The following is a 22,063-nucleotide window of genomic DNA, read 5'->3' on the forward strand; positions in this document are numbered from 1 at the left end:
GTAGAGAAGTTATGCCATAGAGGGTACTGGGTGTATTAGTTTGGAAGTAAAGAGGATGTGTGTGTTTATCGCTATTATTGAGTGATGACAAACCAAAAGGGGTTCTGAAAGCCTAATCAGCCTCTGCTCTGAGCTGCTCTGCTGGGATATTACATGGGCAAAGCAACGTTACTTGACAAAGCCAGTGGCTCTGATTTTTAATAAACACCTGATGGGCTTAACAGTGTTAATAAATTGCATAATCTACTTAGACGCTGTGTGGTTTGTAAAGGTTTAAGGTACAATCTAATCGTGCCTCCAAGAAAGTTGGGCTGGAAACTCTGTAAAAATGAAAATGGTCTCCCAGAGCATAACCTGATCCAGAAATAGGTTTCTAACAAAACTCCAAATACAGCGATACCATAAAATTGGAAAAGTCATTATTCCAGTACTATCTCTGAATCACATCCCCAGTTTTAAATAACAAATCTTTGTAACCAGAATACCTCTCCCAACTTTTCTTCCTTTTGATTTCCCCATTAAAACCTATATATGAATCAAGTACTCTGAAGATGTCTTCCTCTCTGGGTACTTTTGATGTAAGGAGAAAAGACTCACACTTGTGCCATCTACAGGAAAAAAAAATGACGGGAAAGAAGGAAAGGGGCCAGATCAATCCCACTTTTTCCACAAATTCCTTTTATAGCCCTTGGTTGATTTATACAAGAGAACAGAAAAAGCCTAGAGGCAAGACAGCTCATCTCTGTGACTGAAAACACATCCCCAACTCAACTGGAGCTTGGGGAACTTGGGTATGGGTTGCCCTTGGATTATTCTGCGCGAGATTTTTTTTCATAAGCTTTCAACTTGAAGGCTGTTACTCATCTCTTTAGCTCATGTCACGATGAAGTCCCTTGCAGAGAACAGGACCCAGAAGTAGGCTGCTTGACATCCTATAATGTGCAATTTAATTTGGTAAATTGCCTTTTCTGCACTGGTGCTGTAAGGTGCTCAGCTGGAGTCCATAAACTAAATCTTGCCTCCCTGTGGAAATAGCCTGACACAACCCCAATGACATGCTGCAAATACAGTTCTGCTGCAAGCTCACGTTGCGAAAGTTAATACCATTTCTATCCCACATGCAGATTTCTTCTCCTGGAAAAAAATAATATGGACAGGACACAAAAGAAGCCTAAGGTACAAGGATCTATAAGGAGGACTGACACAAAGCCTTCAAAGGTAGCAAGAGAATAGGCGCCTTTGAATGCCTCCTGGGAACTAGTCTGTGAAGGGACAGGGAGAGGTAGGTCATTTACCCTTTCCTATGCAAGCAGCTTGGAAATATACCACAAAACACTGCATCCTTAAATATCTCAACCTAGAATTGAGTGTTGGCTGTGATTTTCTAAATGAGGCACAGGAGGGGACAGAAAGTGCCCAGGAGCCACAGAAATGAGCAGGGAAACCTCTCTGAAATGGCATGTACCAGCAAATACTGGCCACAAGAAACCGTTTCTTGACAGAAAGCTGCAGCTCTCTTTTATCTCTTTCTTATAAGTACAATTTTAATTTCAATGGTTGAGAAAGTGGTGGAACCAAAGTCACTGCAGGCTGGTGGACACCCGAATGCATCTTTCTGTCCGTCACCACATCACGGTTCCTTTCAAGACACCCCACATACATCTTTTTGTACCCTTACATCTCCCATCCACAGCTTCAATTTCCAGCAACTCTGGCTCTTCCCTCTTGGTCTGCTGTCCCTTTGTGATTTCCCTTCACATTCTACCCCAAAACAGTCCCTGAGGTAGCCCTTGCCCCACAGCTCTGCTCCCACTGTTTGCTCCTCAGCCTTCCTCTCTTCCTGGCTGAGAGAAGCTGCACTGGGAAGGGAAGACATTTTGCTGCAGTGGTATTTGCCCTATCAGTTTGGAACCACTTCACCCACAAATAAACTCACCTCCCCCAAAATGGGAGGCTGCTGTCTTTAGCCAACAGTACCTTAGCCTCATCAAGAGTTTGTTCTGCCTGACAGCCTTTAATCACCATTTATCCATTTTACCGAGGGAAAATTTTTATCCTTTCTGCTAAAATTCATTTTTATGACACCTACCATAAGAGATATAAAGAAAAAAAAAATGAGGCATTAAAATGGTTTATAGAGAGTATTTTTATAATCCACTAAGCTGTTTTCCGTTCCCACTGATATGACATCTTCAGCTATAATTTATAAATGCCATCAGTTAACAAGCACAGAATCTTATCCTACAATTTCTCCTCTCATATGCTTTTCCCATTTAAACTTTCTGTTAAATCTTTGCTGTGCTGTTAAATCCGGAGAGATTTGGCCATAGCTGAAGGGAAGGAAAAAAAAAAGTTTAAGTAGCTAATTAGTGTCACTGGATTTGGGGCATCCTATCATGAGAGAATATAGAGAATGCATGTCCTCAATAAATATTTCAGGCATTTAAATAAAGCCAATGCCTCCCCCAGCAACCTCTAATATCCTCAAAAAATAGAAGATTTTATAAGCAGCAAGTGGCTGCTTTCCCATACAGGAATGACGAGGACACAGCATCAGGCATATTGACTTTTTTCCCACAGCTATTTTTGTTATTGACTGCAGCTCAGAAGGGAGTCACTCTAAGAAATACACCTGCGTGTGCCAGGGTCTGACCTGGGTACACCCTGGGAGAAAACACTTATTTACAGCCCTCCCAGCATTCACTTCATACACTGATAAAACCCCAGAAATGCCAGACAGTAATTATAATTCTTGCAGTACTTAGAGATTTTCTGCTTTTCTCTGCCAAGCTCAGATTGGAAAACTCCAGGCCTCACCACAATCACTGCTACCAAATCACAGCAGGGAAAGAAGAAAGAAAACATACACTTTTCCTTATTTGCAATATATCCAACATATCTGCCTTGAGTCTGCTGGGAACTTTGTGTTGGACTGCATCTAGTCCTCTGGTTATGGAAGGTCCTCGCTTGGGAAAAAGCAAGCCCAAAGAAACTGATTTTTGCTTTCTTTAATGTAGGCTCTGTCTAGGTTAAGGATGACTCATGGTTTGCTTGGACTCACTAAAGACCTGGTGGGTTTCCAGTCACAACCAGTTAAACACTGGTGTATATATAAATAGTGGGAGGGAAGCACCCCCAAACTGCCTGCTCTATGTGGAGATGCAGCTTGCAAGGCACATGGAGGGAGCAAGCCACTTGCCCATTAGCTTTTTATGTAACGAAGACCTAATCTTAGTGGGGTGATAGGCTTGGCTCAGACAAGCAGAGGATCCACAGCCTTTCACCTTCTTTTTCCTAAGGAAGTTTGCCTAGAAAAGAAAGGTTTTGCTTAATTTAGAGTTATCCATAATCTTTCTTCACTCCTTGAAGACCAAAAAGGAAATTTGAGGGCACACTGGCTGAGATGAATGGGAAAGCTTCACCCACCGCGAGGCCGCCTGGTGCTACACAAAAGTGAAATCAAGAGAAGCCAGCCTCCTTTGTGCAAGGGTTAGTATTTTAAATACAGCTCTGCGAATTTCTTCCCATTGGGAGATTAAATGCTTCCCTGTAGGCAGCAGAGGAGAAGGAGAGCTGCTTCAGTCCCTCCTCTTCCAAAGTGGCTTACTCATGTCAGCATTCATCCCCAGCACCGTGCTTGTCCCATGTCTGGCAAGCCTGCATGGTGCAAAGGGTGCAGCCAAGCTGGCTGGCCATATGGGCAGAACCCCAGCACATTTGAGGAAGAAGATGAAGATCAAGACAAGCAGGTGAATCATGTTCTTGTCCCTTGGGGAGCGGAGATGAATGAGCCTACGCTGCCGACACGAAGGACATCTTCCTGGTATCATAACAGCAATGGGAGAGCAGATGGTGAGCAACATGGTCTGTGGCCACTCAGCATGGCCCCTTGGCACTTCCACTTTGCCAGGCTGCTCTGTGGCACTCTGTCTGGGGAAAATGTTCCTGGGGATCCTGCGTGCAGAGGTAGTCTCTATTCACCCACTCAAAGCACCTATATGGCCTTTACACATATGCTCCTTGGTGCTTCCACAAGAGGATTAGTTCCTCCATCACTTCCCAGACGTCATACGTTGCTGTTCATGTGCCAACAGACACGGGAGAGCTCTGTACACACCACATGGCTGTTCCCACTTGTGAGAGATCTATGGACCCTCTCAAAAGGGGACCAGATTCATGAGGAAAAGCATGAACATAAGCAAGAAAATGTGGCCAACGTGGGTGAGACCAGAAAAGCAAAGACATGTTCTCTCTTATGGTCAAGTGCTCACTCATGTCTTTCTACTCATTTATCAACAGTCACAGAAAGCACATCGCCCCTTCCAAGCATCCAGCCCTTTCCAGCTAAAGGGATGCTGCTGAATCAGAGGGGCTCCAAATATTCCCAGGGTGACTTTGATGGTGCTTCATCAATGCCAGCCCTTTCCGTTCTCCCCAGTCCAGTCTCACTGAAAAAAAGAAAGGACAAGAAATAGCCACCAGGTTGGGAGACCATCCCCAAAACCATCAAGATGTAACTTCTCCCTGAAGCCACCCTTCACAAACAGTCTTGCACACCAGAGAAAGAAAAGCTACTGACACAGCCGAGGTCTCAAAGGCACAGGTAGGTCATTTGAGGCTTGAAACCTAAGTCTCCGTTAAACTTGGGACGCATCTGAAAAGAGATTAGTCTTTCATTCTGTGCAGAAAAGCCTTCATGGGCTAATGCATCAGGTGCTGCTCTTTCAGGACCTCAGATTCTGTCCTTTTTCACGCTTGTGCCTTCACTAATATACAGCCCCACCGTTAGAGTGATGGGATGCAGGACCGGAGAGTGATGGGACACAGGACCAGAGGAGGCATTTCACTGCACACTTTAGCTGCTCTCTGTGGACAGGGCCAAACTGCAACAAATGTTGATTTAAAGAAAGCTAGAGGCTGCCTCTAATGCACTTCCCACAAGCTTTCACCTCCCATTTATCGCTGTTCCTGATTCTACAACTTGCCTAGAACTCACTTTTTTTTTCTTCTCAATGTACTCTTGCAAGACCTATTTTTTTTTACCAGTGATGTCTTAGTGTATCCCCATGAACACTTTTTTTTCCCTCTCACTTCTTGAGAAAAGAAATGCCACAAAGAAGCCATTAGAGCTCCTCAGTCACCTGATCCTGGCAGGAGACTCCTCCGACAAAACAGAAAACAAGTTGTGAGACCAATGCATGACCCCAAGGCAAGATCTGTCTCTGGGACAGATGAGGATCTGGGGAAGCAAATCAGGTCCCACACGGGTATCCCACAGCTCTGTGCAAAACCAAGCCAGAGAGGAGGAGCTGAGTGTCACAACGCAAGCTCTGCACCCTCCACAACAGCACAGCCAGGCTGGGAGCACCCAACGCTGTCCTTTCCCCTCATCCACCCAAACTGTAGCAGATAAATACCCAGAGATGGGGTGACCCATGTGTAAGCAGGAGGAAAGTGGACTATGGGAGCCATCCTGCCCCTTAGGCCTGTTCTGCAGCAGACAGCAGCATTACAACAGAGAAGAGCAGAAACGCACACCTTCCATGGAAGAAAAAACCCCTTCAGCTATAATCCTGCTTTTGTCTTGTTCTGTCATTAAAAAAAATGGTTTGGATAAAATACAAACAAAAATCCATTAATCCTGTTTGTGCTATGCTGGAAACAGACCCACAGGGACACTTAGTATCACTTAGAATACACTGCATCACATTTAGGTAGTGATGGTAGTGGAGGAATCAGTAAACACTGAAATGCCTTTAAAGATCTGATTTTGGGTACTTACAAGCCTAAGCTAACAACCAGAGCCCCAAATATTTGGTAAACAAATACAGTGGTGAAACGCTGCTGTGGGAGCTTACTAAACACACGACATGAGGGAGATGCAACAGGTGAACTGCAGAAACCATGACAGCCATGACATGGTCATGACATCTTAAGTGTGGGGCTTGCAATGGTTACAGGCACAGACAGGAGCAGAACAGCCAAGAGGAAAATCCTGCTGCAGGAAAGGGAAGAACAAGCAAAAATCAGGGTGGAGCATAGTGTTGCTGGGCAAAATCTGCAGGAAAGGTAAAGAGAGCAGCAATAGGATCAGACTAAAAATCCCCCCAAATGCCTTTGAATCAAGTGAACCTTCTTTAGGAAGGGCTTGATCCACAATCCAGGAAATCGATAGTGCAGAACCAAGTACGTGTAGCTGTGGTTTAACTTCACACTGAAAAGATATCTAAAAAACAAACCAAAATTGAGACAAATGCTGGCTTTGCTTGGAGTAATTCATAAGTGCAAATTGAAGGAAGAAAGGTTAAATCACATCAGCCAGTAAACACGAAAACTGAGAAAAATATCTGCAGAGGGACACTGTGCCCCAACACCTGAGGGCATCCCACCCACACCAGCACATCTTGCCAATTCTCCTCCTGACTCTGATAGCAAATCCCTTTGAAACATGTTGGGAACTGGGGGTTTTAAGCAGCCAGGAGATACCATCAGCCAAAACCACCGGTGTGAGCTCATAGGTGCTGCAAGGAGCATAATTAATAGGGGCTTTCATCACCTCACTGCTCTGTGTAGCAAAGGAGGGCTGGATTTGGAGTGCCCACATCAGACCACCCAACATCTGCACAGGAGACTTCAGGGGTCCCTCACCCGGTGCACTGAGCAAAACAACAGAGAAGTGCCCTTTAGCAGATCTGCTTTGACTGCAAGTGTCTATGCACAGGGATGTGTTTGGGGCTGCAGCATGACCCCATGTTCCCTTTCCCACTGTGTAACCCCACACTTTGGGAGAGCAAATGGGCTGACATGGCAAAAGAAGAGGTGCTGTGTTGTGCTGGAACAGCTTGAAATCCAGGCCAGGCAGCAGCAGGTGCTGATTGTGAGAGAGACTTAACCTGCCTGGAGATGCACACATGGGTTTCAACAAGAGGCTGGAATAACCCCTTAACCCTCCCTTCACCAATATTTTGGGCACAGAGAAAAAAGCAATGTGCCCTCATGTCTCTTAAGGAATTTCTCAGAGGAGGGATGCTCTCAAACTTCTCAGAGAGAAGAGCGCATCTGCTGCACATCCCTCTCCCTGCCTGCCCCGGGCAGTGGTACCCACGGTCTGCTCCAGCTGAAGCTGGGAAACAGAAATCTGAGTGAGGAAGTAGATTTCTTCCCAAAGATGGACTCATTACAGGGTTCCAGGTGCCAACTCCTAAAGCAAATTCTTTCAATCTCACACAGCTTCTTTAAGAAATGATAGATTGCACTGGCTCAGAGGAAACTGCTCCCTGATAATAAATGAGTTGTTAGCTGAGGTACCAGACTCCAAGATCCATTTGTGATCCAAAGGGCTTACAGCTGCTTCCCATTTTTGCAATGCCAAAACCACAGAACACGTGGACAGCAAGGGATGGGAAGGCAGCCTCCTGCGTCTGTTTGCTTGCTGCTCTCCAGTGGCTAAAGGGAGACTGTCAAGTGCAATTTCCTTTTGATGGAGCCCTTTATTTAATGTAAATTTTCTGTTGTTGAAAGTGAATAATTTGCTGTGTTTGGCTGCAGGCAAGGATAACCTGGTAAAACACTGCAAATCTCACCCCAGCATGCTACACTTCTCTAGCTATATACACAAACCATGCATAAGCGTCTGTAGTCCTACAGCAACACAACTCATTCCTCTGCCTGCAGGCTCCACAGACAGAGCTGAGACAAACACCTTCCCCAAAGGCAGCAGTACCAGAGGATGCTGCTCCATCCCAGTCATCTTGACCCCAATTCCCTCCAAGACACTGCTCCAGATTCCACTGCACAGCCCTGCCAGCCAAAGGGAATGATTTTCTTTTTCCCCTTTGTGATTTTAAAGTTCTGCTCGAGTTGCTCGCCTGGATTCACACTTTTACTTTCCTTCCTGAGATAGGCTTGGAACAGGAAACCTGAACATACATTGCTATCACACTCCCCTGAGATTACTGTCAAATGGCAATCAGACCTCAGGACCAGAACTGGGTGGGATTTGGAGCATCCCCAGGATTTTCAGGTGTGTTTCAATCCATAGTTTTTGACTGATTTGGCTCAGCTGTTAAAAGATGCTACTTTAGAATTTCCTTTTTTTTTTTCATGCCAAACAGTTTGTTGGTTTGGGCTTTTTTCCTTCTCATAAAAAGCCCACAAGATTTGTTCCAGCACCGTGCAGGGCTTAACTGTGCTCTTCCCATTACAGCTAGCAGGGAGTGCTCAGTTAAACCCCTAGGTGCTATTTTGAAGATGCTACACTTAGCGTTTGAAGGCTTTCCTCCCCTGATGATCCCAACTCTATGGTCCCCTGGAGCCTATTCTTAGGAAAAAAGCAGTATCAGCCAGGAGTGTATCAACAGAAAGAGGGGGAAAAGAGATTTGCTTAAAGAAAAGACAGCAAAAGCAAACCCAGGTATCACTGCTAGAGCTCTGCAAGCACTACTGCCATCAGTGAGCCCATGAAAAGTGAGAAACAGAACAGGCCAAGAGGATGAGAGCATGTCTTGGGACAACAGCAGACCCTCTTGCTTGAGGGACCATTGCAGCACTGTACCAAAATACAGAAGGTGAACCCAAGAAGAGTATTTCTATGCCATAAGCATGTTTTCTTCACTTCTTAGCAATACATCAGAATAGCATAATTGTAAACTGCCTCTTTGCAATGCAATGTCTGCTTTCTCAAAGCTTCACAGACTGAAGCAGGAAAGTATTTGGTACCACAGAAGTATCACCTTCAGCAGAGTATTGAGGAATTTAGCAGAAGGAGATGGTACAGCTGCAGACACTTTGGGGTAGGATTCATCTCACCTCCTGCTCAAGGTCTCACAGTAAGCTCTTTAAGCCAAGTTTGCCACCTTGACTTCCCTTATTGACAGGGAGATAAGCAGGCATCTCTGGAGGGCAATACCTCCTGTACTTAGATGGGTGTCTAATGGTTCAAAAGGATGGCTCGCTGGAGAGCTCACTGTTCATTACAGAGGTAACCTTGGTGAGTAGCTTAGATGAAGGCATCTAATCCTTATCCAGAAAAGTCAGAGGGGAAAAGTTCCCTTCTTCATGCTTTAAGGAATTAGGACCTGATGCTTAAGGATGCTTCTAAGGCATGTAAGCAGTGACATGGCACAAGCACCCTGGGTCAAGCTTGGGCTTGGCTCTTCCTCTCTTCCTCTGTCTCTCCACAAATACCTGGCAAAGCAACACTGATCTAAGCATGCAATTCTCTTGCTTTACCTGGCAATTCACAGAGGAAGGAAAAGTTCAGTTAGGGGACAGTGCATCCAGCATTTGTACTGAGGGCACATGTAAGGACTTCACTTGAGAGCAGGCTTTGATGGTCTAAAGCTTCTCAAACAAAGAAGAGAAATTTGGGAATGGTCTCTAACTGGCAGCTGCCATCTGAGATGCTATATGTTGGTTTTACACTCCAGTGTGACTGTTGAGCCTCACTAAAACAGTGATGATGCTTGAGTGATTTTCCTCTTTGATAGAGCAGGTCTATACCCCAAACTAGTGCTAGTTACTCCAGAACAAGAGGTGCTACAGGCTTTTTGGGAAGGGCTCGCCTCTGAAGGTGTGTGGTTGCTCTGAAAGCAGGGGTGGAAATGCAGGAGCTATCTCACCTCCTTCCTGGGGGCTGCATGGTGAACACACCCCTAACGACTAGCACATGAACACAGGCTTGTCTAGGAACAGAAAAAGCTGGTTTTAATCTGTGGGTGACCGTGCACAGGCGACCTCATGGGGCTCTGCGGGTTCAGGAGAGGTGCCTGCTCCCTCCACAGTCTCTGCTGAGTTTGGCACACAAGGCTGCTAAGGTGGTGGATATTATGATATAGATGACTCAATGTTAGAAGTCTGCCTGACTTATCCACACATTTCTCATGGGTTCCCAAACAAGTGATGACTCTCAACACCAGTCAGCTTAGGCTAACTCAGGTTCCAGTCTCCAGTGAGGCTCTTCTCTCCTCAAAGCTGACCCTTTTGCTGCCCCCACAGCAAACACAGGGCCTCCCCTGTTACCATCCCCACATCTTGAAGCTGCACATGGGGGGGTTGTTAGCACAGTCATAATGAGCAGAGCAGAGAAGACCCCAGCCCCAGGACAGGCTGTAAGGCTGAATTAATTCTGATTAAATCTCTGCAATGCACTCGGCTCTGCCTTTACCCAGGACTAGGGACAGCTGCTGAGCCTGACTGTATTTCTGGGACAGTGAACTGGAAACAGCATTGCTGCATGGGCTGTGCCTCAGCTCGCTTCCTCAGCCTTGCCTGCAACAGCAACGGACCCTCAGCCCCTTCTACTCTATTACTTCCTTTGGTAGTTCATTAAAGACATTAATCCCCTTCTGCACAAAGACATTTCTTCTGAACTCCCTGCAGGTCAGGCCTCTTTCTCAGCCATGGCTTCAGTGGTTGCTTCAGCCTTTTGTAGACACAGTGCTGGCAGCCCAGACCTGCCCCCATTTCCCTGTTGATCTGGGTTCATGCTAGACACCCATCAGTCACCTCCATGGTGACCCTCCTCTGCCATGTGTGCTTCAACAAGAGTCTCCTTTCCAGCTAACCTTCACCCCACTGTGGTCTATATCCCAGCATTTGTTGTCTCCCTTTTCCCATCTCAGGACCAGCACACAGCCATGCACTCACGTGCATCATGCAATAAGCCATGTATAAAAGGTACGTGCACATCATGCACTAAGGATGCAAGACATGAGCTGCACAGGCTGGCTGAGGGGAAAGGAAGGCAGCATGTTGGGACTGTTGCAGCAGCAAGAGGGCTGCAGACTGTTAAACACGCTGGCAGTTTGCAATAACCACCCCATGCAGAGGATTCTCTGCTCTAAGCACCAAGGTTTGGCTCTGCGGGAGTTGCACTAAGGAAGAGGGGGGCCAGGAGCAAGCTGAGCTGCAGTGCTGGCCAGATGGATGACACCAGCAGGCTTCAGATTATACTTGGGCAGGAGGTGGCAGAGCCCTTAGAAAGCAAAATCTCCTCTGGCTTAGCTAAGGGCTCAAAAGAGAGACAAGGGAAAATTGCAGCTACATCATGTTCACAGCCCCTCTATCACCAGTGCCTGTCCCCTTTCCCATGCTGGGTCTCCAATTATTGCTCCTCACCCAGCATTTCTTCATCCTCTGTCCCTGTGTGCTCTCTGCTGGACTTCCCTGGGTTCTCTCCACAAGCTCCAATGCCTGCTGGTAATTTTTTGTGCTGTTCACCTATCAGAATAACACCACCATCCTGCTTCTCATGCATCAAACTGTATGGGATGTAGGTGCCATGTGGAAGGAAAGCTAACAAGGCTTGGGGCACTCAGAGGATATTGGCAGGCCAGCAGGGGAAAAAAACACAGCTGAATCAGTGTAGTTACTGATGTCTTTTGCTCATTGAAGCTTACCTCTAACAAAGATCAAAGCACAGCGTTTGGGAGGGTGGGGAGGAGAGAAATAGCCCTCCCTTTCCATGTGAGGTCCTTCCATACTGCAAACAGGTTACCTACAGCTGCTTCTGTATCTCCCCTGTGACTCTCCAGCCCGCAACCTTTCGTCTCACTCCCACTTCATCTCTATTAACCCAGTTACAGGACCTCGCTTATTAAATCAAAGAACAGACTCCTATAGCATAAAGATGCAGACACATATGCTGTATTCACATGAGAATCCTGACATCAGTTGTATGCTACATCTCAATCTTAGACATCAGTTGTTTTCTCCTGCATTCCTCCACTGTCAAAAACAAATACAATCCAAGAATGACAAGACCCTCTTGAAGAAGCCAAGATACGGCAATTTGTAGCTGTTACTCCCTTCTCCATTGCTTCAGCCTTTTGCAGACACAGTGCTGGCAGCCCAGACCTGCCCCCATTTCTACTACTTCCTCAAGGGATCAATCACTCCTGTGGTGTATAATCACTTCTCCTGAACTGCGACCCTGGATGAGGACTGACAAGGGTGTGGTTTAGAGACAACAGTGAAAATAATCAATATATGTTAATAACAAAACCCAACACTGCTGGAGGGTTTGTGGGCTTTTTTGTCCTTTTGGCTGGTGTGGTGTTCAGTGTTTTTAAGAATGCTCCAGAGGGAACAACCAGGTCTGGCTGTTAAAGGGCAGCGTGAGAAAAATCAACTAGAGACTCATTACTACGTAAGCTAATAAGCGATCGGTTCAGCAGGTGAGCAAGGAGCAGTTTCTGCTGGAGAGCACACTGTTATTATACTAATCATTTGGTATTATTTTGGGCTGGGTTTTTTTTTGCTGGGATGATGGCAGATTTCTAATGGCTCAGTTCTGTATCTTGCCCAGCACCTGCCTTCCTCAGGTATTCCCAGAGGGCACCCCATGTTCTACCAGACAGCACTTTTCACCGGGAAAAACATTACCCAGTTTCGATTCTGCACAACTAAATGCAGAGAAGTAAGAACCCATCTCTCTTTAAAGGAATGCCATTGAAATAAAAGCATCTTTGTCATCAGACTTGTGTTAATACCACACCCCGGAGAATTTGGATCTGCAGAATATTAAAGTCTCCCTGACTTATTACCTCTTTAAGGAGCATGCTGGTTTTGTGTTTGCTCTGAGCTCCACGTGTTACTGAAGATAACCAGGACTGTTTCTGTTCCTACTTTCAGAGAGCTATTGCCTTCGGGGCCCTAACCCTATTAAGGGAAAAGTAAACATATATATGTATATAAAATTCCCACTACAGTTTTGGTAAGGAGCAGTGAGCTTCCCCACACTGCCTTCCTTGCAGCCATATGAAGATTTCCACTCTCACCTTGTTAATACGCCAAAAAATAAAGCCCATGTATTTCCGGCTTAGTAGTACCCCTATCACATGAAAAAGCTTTATTTTTGGAGAAGGAAGGATAAGCTGTGAGTGAAAACTGTCACTGTCACACAATGGACACGCCTGGCCTCTGCTGCTCACTGTTTCTCAAATCCCTTCTCTGCCTGCTGCGGAGCCCAAATGTTGCTTCTTCACTCTCTTTTTTTTGCTTGAGACCAATGAGTATTCAGGATCCCTTCCAGATGAGCAGATAGATTTGCAGATGTGAAGTTCCTCATTCCTCCTCTGATTTTTCCTAATTGTGTCATATCAGTTTTTCTCTGCAGGCACCTCTCCCACAGCCCAGGATAAAAATTTAAATGCATTAAAATAGCCATGCAAAGAACAGGTGCCCGCATGTCTTTTGGACAGAAATGGACACAGAAGACCAGGGGAAACCCATTCCTGATGTGCTCTGCCAGCCTCTCGGCAGGGCTGGCCATGGCAAATGACAGTGGAGCCCTATCAGTGTTCCTGCTGATGATATTGGCCCATGTTCATTCAAGGCTCTCTGTGCCCAGAACTATGAAGGCAAACAGACAACCTGCCCTGTCCTGGCAGCCGTAGCTGAGGAAATGGCTCAGCACTCATGTTTGAAATGCTTTTTCTTCTTGGGGAAACCATATGAGACAAGCTCCCACCTTCTCCAGTGGCGGCTGTGAGTGCCAGGGACTCTAAGTCCCTGCAGAGACCTTGGACTCAGGAGGTTGGTGTCACTCCCAGGATCTGCTCCCCCCTGCTTGGCAGGATTTCACCCTTCAGCACCCTCCTTAGGGCTGGACCTGACTCTGTGGGATCTCACTAAACAAACACGCACTTACTAGAAAGCTACAGCCCATCCCTGCCAGAAATTGAGCATCCTTAACCTCAATTTGATCTAACGTGAATTGATGCTCTGTGATTCATCTGCCTGCAACACATCTTTTCCTAGTACAAAAATCTAAGGAGATGTATTTCCTTGTAATACCTATGTTATATTAACCAGGCTGCATCTGATCATTAAATCCATGTTTCTGCTGGCTTAACTGACATTAAATAAGCATAGCTAGCATCCTGAGCTCTGCAGGGATAAAAAAAATTCCCAAAGCACTTACACAAGATTTCTGACACTGCTAAAATAAAAAGAAGTCTACCAACACCACAACAATTACACACTATTACAGGGCTTATTTAGACTGTGGAAGTTTAATTATAAAAATTGCATTTTAATTGATTGCTGCTGGAATAATTGCTGCAACACCTTTCTAAGAAATGGCGACCACTGCATGTTTGTCAACAAAGAAGCTTCCTTTAAATTCAACATTCAATAATGGTTTAATTAAGCCAAATTTAGACCCTCATTTGAGAACGTTCAGACATTTGCCTATTCCTTCCTGTCTCTGAGAGGTAATTTAAGGGATAAAAAGCAATCTCCAGAAATACTCTATCTATATACATAAGTATCCAAGAAAAAGAAGAAAAAGAAATACTTAATTTCATAGCTGATCTCAATCTAAGCTTGCTGCTATTGATAAGAACATAAGCACAGAATGAGTGATTGCTACAAATCCCTCTCTAATTGGTGCTGTGAGGACTTCATAAAATATGAGCAGACTCCAAACTACGTGTTCATTTTCTAATATGCAGAACAGATTCAACTGTTGATATTCTAGCAGCACCCACAGCCTGTACTCATTCTCAGGACCCCACAGTAACTGTAGCTGTGCATACGTGGGAGGAGAAGGATAAATAATTCATTGGTTTTCAGCCTCTTTACAAGTTTTCTTGCAGCTGCAAAATCCTGCTGCTGTCCTGCACAGACCTCTGTGTTTCAGGTATTCAGCTCCTCAAGGTCCCTTCTCAGTAGTCCAGCACCTAAGCACGCAAAAGCTGATGGCTGCATCAGCAAAGCTGCAGGGCGCAGTTCTGAACAGAGGGTTATATTTGGTTACTGGTCATCCCTGCAAAGGAGACTGAGTTTTGCAGGGACAGATTTACCAAGCTGATGATTCACCTCTTGCTCAACAAGGCACGTCCCCCAGGTCACCGACAGAGAAGGCTGACGCTGAGCCATCGTCTTCCCTGGGCAACGAGAACAACCACCACCGTCTGCCTGACGCTGATGGGGCTCACCTGGGGACTCCAACAGAGGCCAAAAGCAGGAGTCTCTGCACCACAAATTAAATAAAGCTATGGAGCTGTGGCTGAAACAACTCCTACTCCCCAAGGAGCTAGGCTATGCATAGGATGGGGATGTGTGTTACATGGGCATGAATGGAGGCTGAGATAAGAAGCAAGAGAGAAACTATTCTCAGCAATGTTTTTTTCAAGTAAGCAGCATCTCATCCCTTTTCTGCCAATAGGACACGGTGCTTGTGCCCAGGGTGAACTTTCCAGGGACAGGAATCGGCAGCTCTCTCGCCTAACCTTCAGACCTCCTGTGACCTTGCATCAGGCACAGAGGCATGCCTCAGCTCTGACCTGCAGCATCAACTCCGGCGTGTCAGGTCTGCCCTGCTCTGCACGCAGTAAGTCACAGCAAAACCCAGCAAGGTAGAGTTTGATAGTGACTATTTAGAGACTGTAAAGCTCTTTTCCAATCATGGCTGAAGGCAGAACCTGTGAACATGTCTTCAAAGCTGATCAGAAAGGTTTTGTTCTGCTACGTCACTAAGCAAACCTTCCAGCTACACCACACTGTCATTTTACCCTTTGCAGTCACCTGGCACTGCTATACACTTAGGCTGAAGGATTCCGAATTCACCTTCCCCCTGAACAATTGCCTGCCTTCAAAGAAATGGCACAAAAATATTAGGTCTCCCAACCTTCAGTTAGGAACCCTCAAAGCAGTGGGTGTGAGTATTTTCATCTGGGTCAACCACAGCACACACCCAGCTGTGAACTCAGAGCCTGTTCGTTGCCATCTATTCTCTGCGATGGAATGAATTCAGGAAGATATTTCAGGTGTGGAAATGTGCTCATGTTTCAGCAACACAACAACATTAGCATTGACCACACACGTGAAATATGAGGTAACCACACGCTGTAGCTACTATCTATTTTTTATTTCTGTATGATTATGGTTTCCTTAAAATCATCATTTACTGACATGTTATGCACAGGGGCCACAGGACCTGTAGATTGACGCTGCCCCACATAGAGGTATTCACAACCACTATATAACAGTAGAAGGTACACAACTTGAAGCAATAGAAATGTAAAAGTTACTGCTGGGATGTCACAGCAACAGCCCGGAAACAACAGCAGCCTCCTGATAGTTTATAGATTTATCACTTTCATGGGTATTATTGTTACCAATTGACGATCATCACTAGTACATCATTAACGGCTCCTTATCACTGTCACTGGTGCACAAATAGGGGCATCTCATACTGCAAATTCACCCACTGTCATACCAGAGACTGCTCATCCTAACTGGCAAGCAGATATGTGTCAGGCAGAGGTAGACAGTGTCACAGTTGATGCTGAGAAATGTTTTGCATATGATCTCCTTAGGCAGGGTACTGTCATTTTGCTGCAGTTCATCCTGCCGCTTCATCATCGCCTCGCAAGCTGCCCAACAAGGTTTTTTGCTTCTGCCATCACCACTGATTTTTAATATACTTCCTGGATTTCTAATGATGCTGTTTCAGGCGCTGCCATAAGGATGACATTTAGCACATGAGGATGGATGCTAGCTATGGGGCTGGGATGCATTAGTCTTCCTCACATGTTCTTTTAGAGACCCTAACCATCAGAGAAACAGGTAATGCCAGTGACAAGAAAATGCTGTGTTCTCCATCTCCATGGGAACAAAACCTGGTACTTTTAACTGGTAGCATGGCCAGTCTTTTCTCAGAAGATAAGGACCACTGCATGGGCAGGGTTTTATTCTCTGTAAATAAACAGATTTTTCTGCTGATATCTAGTCTTGGCAACTGGAATTTGCTGGAAGATGAGGAAGGAGCTAATTCCTGACAAAAGTTTCATTCCAGCCTATAATACTAAAACCAGGTCTCCTAATGGCCTGGGTTTTTTGGGTTGGGTTTTTATCCCCTCTAAGATACATGGAACAACACCTCCTTTAGTGCTTACAAAACAAATGCTGCCTTCCATAGTCTGGCAGGACTTAGGAAGTTTTTAATTATAAGAAAAGAAAAATGAGGACAAGCAAAGTTGGGCTGTGCAGAGTGCTCTGCTGGTCTGATCTAGGACAATGTGCCCTACATAGAACTCAAATATAACATCCTTTGGGAGGCTGTCTTGCTTCCATTCAGCTTTTGTGGGACCACTGCCGCCCCCATGGTACTAATGACAGATTTCTGAAGCATAACTAGTATCATGGTCTTGCTATCAATGTTAGTGCTGTAAACAAAGGCATTAGTGGCAGGCGTGGAGAGGGAGGGAAAACTATGCACAGATGGAGAATTTATTCTAGTGATATTCTTGCAGTTTCTGCTTTCTTCCTGCTATCAGCACTGAAATAGTTCATCCTCAGCCACAGTCAGCAACTCTACCCCAGGAGGGTGACGCTTTCCCTTGATAGATACAAGGTCTGCCTTTTTAGTTCTATTTGTCTAGTTTTCCTGCCAAGGAAGTGCCATTGGATTGAGCTGAAATAGTTGCTCTACCTTGATGGAAACCTTGTAGCTGGCAAATAAGAGGGATATTAAGGAAAATAGAAAATCTTTAGATGTGTCATTAGGCACTCCAATGAAAGAGTGCCCAAACTTATTTCTCTCTTTTATGTCATACTGGCCAGGAAATTCTCTGCAATCTTGTATCTGCAAACCCTCCAACAGAAAAGAAATCACAACTTCTTTTTTTTCCTTTGAAGAGCCTTATTAATTCTCCTCCTGTACATCCCTGCTTCTGTTTGCAGGAAAGCATTTTTCCCTTCTGTGTATTTCTTAGTGGAGAGAACAGTTTGTGTCCACCTCTACCCCACACTCCACATGACTAAACTGCAGAGAGGATGTTTTGATGAATCAAAAGGATACAACAGACGTGAGCCAACAACAAATCCAACAGGCTTTACAACGAGAAGGGTTCCTCCAGTCTCTCCTGGATGCCCTCATACACACACCCAGGCTCAGAGAGTGAAACCAGTGTCTGACACCAGGTCAAACCGAGAAACTCCCTGTGCATCGCGTTCTGGAGGTGCGAGCCCCTCGTGCATAGCACCAAACAGTTCACTCCAAGGGAAGCAAACACTGCACCAGCCCCTAACGCAACCACAGGGCTGTGTTACAGGTTCTGTTTTCCTCTGGTTCCCTCCTGGTCTTATTTATTGCTGCTAATCAAGGCAGTTTTTAGTTTTCCTGGCTATACTGTGTAACATGAACAGCACAGCTAATGTGCTGTGCTTTAGCAAGGTGCAGATACACCCTAGAATTGACTCTGTGGTGCAAATTCAGTCTCTAATACTTGTTTTCAGAGCAAATGATTTTGTTGATTTGTGAAACTAAAACTTTCTTACCTCTCTCTCATTATTAGGCATGCCCTCACTGTGGATTCAGAATCCACTTGCACCAAGCTGCTGTTTTCTGCTAGGTCTTTCTTAAGTTACAAGGACAGATGGCTAAACTGGGGCTGAGGAAGAAGTTTACACAAAACAGAGACTTCTGCACACCCTGTGGGTGGAAAGGCATGTCTTTGTTGTACATCGCAGCTATAGAAAATATGGAAATGAAACCTCAACATAATGAGCTGGGCAGAGATTAGAAAAACAAGAGGAAATTAATTGTTGGGGGGGTTTATACCACTTTGGAAGCAATGAAAGAGAAAATGCAAGAGCTGCTGAATAATGGCAACGCTACCTCACCCCTTGGTCTTAGCACACAACAAAGCAATTCAGGAATCCTTTGCCCTTGTGTTTGGGGTTTTATTGCATGGACCCTAAAGGAGTGTTGCACGTCTTGAACAAGATGCTCCATATTTTAGACACAAAAATAAAGTCAGGAGTAAGGAAGCCAAACTAAGAGGAAGCACAGCAAATGCCAGTACTTACAGGTGTACGTCATTTCAAAGCTGTCACTGATGTTCACAATGTCAATCTGGGGAAGGAGTTTAGGGGGTTCCGTGAGCTGAGACAACGCAAACCTAAAAGCCGCATGTTCCTGGGACTGCTGATTAGGAAATAACCCCCCTGGGAAGACAAACAGAACAAGACAAAATGTCTTAAACACACCCATATCAGCAACCTCTTCACTCCAAAACATCCCTGTGAGCAGAGGCTACAGCTGCCCAGCACAGGGATTGCCTCTATGCTTGAAATCCTCCAGCACACAAGACCCAAGGGTTTGTTCTTGCTGTGGACAGGTTGGGAGCAGAAAACCTTTCCAGCAACATTATGCAATGCCTGATCACATTTAGGATCCCTGGGCCCGGCAGCCTGCAGGGTCGGGATGAACTGCAGGATCTGGCTCAACCTCTTCACCCCCATAACTTTAGAAGAATAGAAATGGCAGCGCTCTCAGTGTTACCTTTCTAAAGGGGGAATGAGTCTTTCTTCCTCCTCCCGTCACTTGTAATTAGGCTCAGTTTAAACCCTACTGACTAAAAGGAGGGGTTTGCTCCAGAAGGGTGCAGGGGTTTCCCCACACTGTGGGACACGGGGATATGGGGCAGACTGGCAGAGACTGGCCCAACAGGCACAGCGCTGGGTGGATGCGGTCAAGCTGACAGCGCAACGTGGGACCCATGGCCATACAACTGCTGCTACTGCAAGTGTGCTGCATGGAAAAACCCTGCACTTAACAGGAGACAGTGGTCAAATTCAAAGAGGACAGGAAACCAAAAGCTTGACTGTCAAAGCAGAAGTACAGGCAAGCCCAGAATCACAGGATGCATTATAGGATAGGAACTGGGACCAGCCAGGAGGCAGGCTCAGACCCTTTGTCCCCCCATGGACCTGGAACAAGTTGCTGCGATAACCCGGCCCTAGGAAAAGTTTCCCGCTGCTCCCCCAGCAAGAACTTGGTTTGCGGCAGATCCCTTCACAGCCCCCAGAAAGATGCTATTAAATCCAGGCTGTCTTGTCATCTACATGCATTTAAAGGGAGCACTATTATTGGCATTTTACAAGTAGGGAAACAAAGCACTTAGCAACAAGGTAGAATGGAAAAAAAAAGCAAGCAGCAGAAAGCGTTAAAGCCCACCCTCCAGGGCTTGGGATAGAAACAAATGTGCAAGGACCTGCTATCAACGGCACTTTGCAGGTCTTTAGTTCAGAGGGCATCTCCTTGTGTGGAAAGGGCTATTTATGCATGAATATACTCTCGCCTCCCCCATTCCTCCCCCTTCCCAGCCTAATCATGGGTGCCAGAGGAGTAAGATGCACGTAGCCGAGTTAAGCTATTAAAAAACACATTTGTTGAGAGGGAAGAAAATCCGGGATGTTGCACAAATTTGGAGTAAAGGGGAGGCAGGAAGGGAGGGAGGCAAGGATGCAGCATCAACAGCAATAAAAGCACCGATTGTGCAGCTCGACTCGGGCAGGAGTTGAACTTGGTGGATTAGCAATTGATTGGCATCGTAAAAAGAAGGGAGGCGGGAAAGAAAACCGGCATGCGAGGGAAGAGAATTTGGGGCTAGGTTGCAAACCGTCATCAATAAAGATCAATGGGAGAGTAATAATAAACCTGAGGAAGGAGGGAGAAGAGCACAGAAGTTACAGCAAGGGAGAAAGGAATCAAACAGGCACTGCTGGTGCGCAGGGCAAGCAAGTAGCGTGAAATAAAGAGACTTCAATGCAAAAATCTTCCCCCAATAGCTCTGCCCTTATTCTTTAGCAACAACAACAGAGAGAGCCTGTTTGTTACCTCTCGTCCCAGTTACCTACAGATGAGAGCATCCTCACCAAAATGTATAATGCAACCGCTGATTTTGCAAATGCAGCAACGCACAATGGCAGCACAGGCATTTCTTAGAGCAAGAAACAGCTAATTTTCCCGGGCTTCCTCCATTTCAGAGGCACTTTTCTCCGTCGGTGTTGGTGTGTATGCAGGCATTTATTCCTAATCTTCCCATCCCCCCAAGCCAAATTAATACATCTCTGCTCTTGCAAAGCTGGTACCAACGCACAAATCCAGCCCTGATTGTTCACCCTTCGCGCTCTCACACACACATACACAGAGAGACAATTTTGCCTTTACAAGCAAAGGAACGGGTCAGTCCCGTCCCCCCCCCCGTCCCCCGTCCCCCCCTCCACTGGCCGGGGAACATCTCTCCCCCGCGCCCTGCACTCACCTATCTGGATATTGTTGGGGAAATTGGCCCCTAACACCGCCCCTAGGAAACTGGTGCAGAAGAAGGCAAAAATGTGCTGCATATTCCCTTTTGCATTGGCGAAAAAGAAGCCCAGTTCCAAGCATAGATTTGATTTTCCCCCCGCTCCGCTCTCTTTAGCCGCCTCTCCCGCCTCCCCTCCGCGGCGCCTTCAGGGCTGCGCTTCTCCCCCGCCCGGAATCCAGCGCTGAGGCTGCTGCTTGACACCGCCTGGCAGCAGGATCAACTGAGCCCCGGGAGGAAGAAAGAGAGCCCGCTCCTCATCCACAGCCCTCCCCCGCCACACACAACACACGCGCACGCACACGCCAGGCGCTTCCACCCAGCTCATTCCCCTACTCCCAGTGGGAGCTACAGCTGGGTACCGCATCCCCCCTCCCTCCTCACCCCGGCTATTCCCCCCGGGCTCTAAGGGCAATTCCCACCTACCCCTCAATTCCCGGCTTTCCCCCTCAACTTCTCTTGGCACGAGCTAGAAGCAACCTGCGTATCAGTAGGTGGCAAACTCCTCTAGAGAAAGGGCTTAAACTCCTCTGACTCTGATCCATCGTTTCCCAACCTGGGCTCTCGCTCCTGGGTCCAGGAGTTGAACAGATCAGACTCTACAGCCTGGCTCATTAGGATAACAAAGAAGGTCATAGAATCATCATAAAATGGTTTAGGTTGGAAGGGACCTTAAAGATCTAGTTCCAGCACCGCTGTCACAGGCAGGGACACCTTCCACCAGACCAGGTTGCTCTAAACCCCGCTCAACTTGGCTTTAAACACTTCCAGGGATGGGGCAGCCGCAGCTTCTCTGGGCAATCTGTGGCAGTGCCTCATCACCCTCATAGTAAATAATTACTTCCAAATTGCTTCCTAAGCATCTAATCTATATCTACCCTCTTTTAGTTTGAAGCCATTTACCGCTTGTCCTGTCACTGCATGCCCTTGTAAAGAGGCATGTAGTGTGCTGCAAACATGCT

At 46.2% G+C, this 22,063-nt stretch overlaps 1 protein-coding gene across 3 annotated transcripts in view; it reads right to left on the reverse strand.

Annotated features, from left to right (window-relative positions):
* The window catches only part of GRIA1 (glutamate ionotropic receptor AMPA type subunit 1), a 119,891-nt gene extending 98,527 nt beyond the window's left edge, over window positions 1–21,364 (reverse strand). For 2 of the 3 annotated variants that reach the window (XM_057411929.1, XM_057411930.1), the window contains exons 1-2: window positions 21,060–21,361; window positions 18,820–18,957 (exon numbers count right to left, since the gene is read on the reverse strand). In XM_057411929.1, coding sequence (XP_057267912.1) covers window positions 18,820–18,957; window positions 21,060–21,141 — 220 coding nt within the window. In that variant the 5' untranslated portion in view covers window positions 21,142–21,361. Of the gene's footprint in view, window positions 1–18,819; window positions 18,958–21,059 lie in introns of all 3 variants that reach the window. The other variant, XR_008972475.1, reaches the window with a different exon arrangement.
* Between the last annotated feature and the right edge of the window lie 699 nt (window positions 21,365–22,063).

This window comes from Pezoporus wallicus, unplaced genomic scaffold (genome assembly GCF_028554395.1).
Source record: "Pezoporus wallicus isolate ANWC-B61680 ecotype Strahan unplaced genomic scaffold, APGP_CSIRO_Pwel_v1 contig_6354, whole genome shotgun sequence".
NCBI classification, from domain to species: domain Eukaryota; kingdom Metazoa; phylum Chordata; class Aves; order Psittaciformes; family Psittacidae; genus Pezoporus; species Pezoporus wallicus.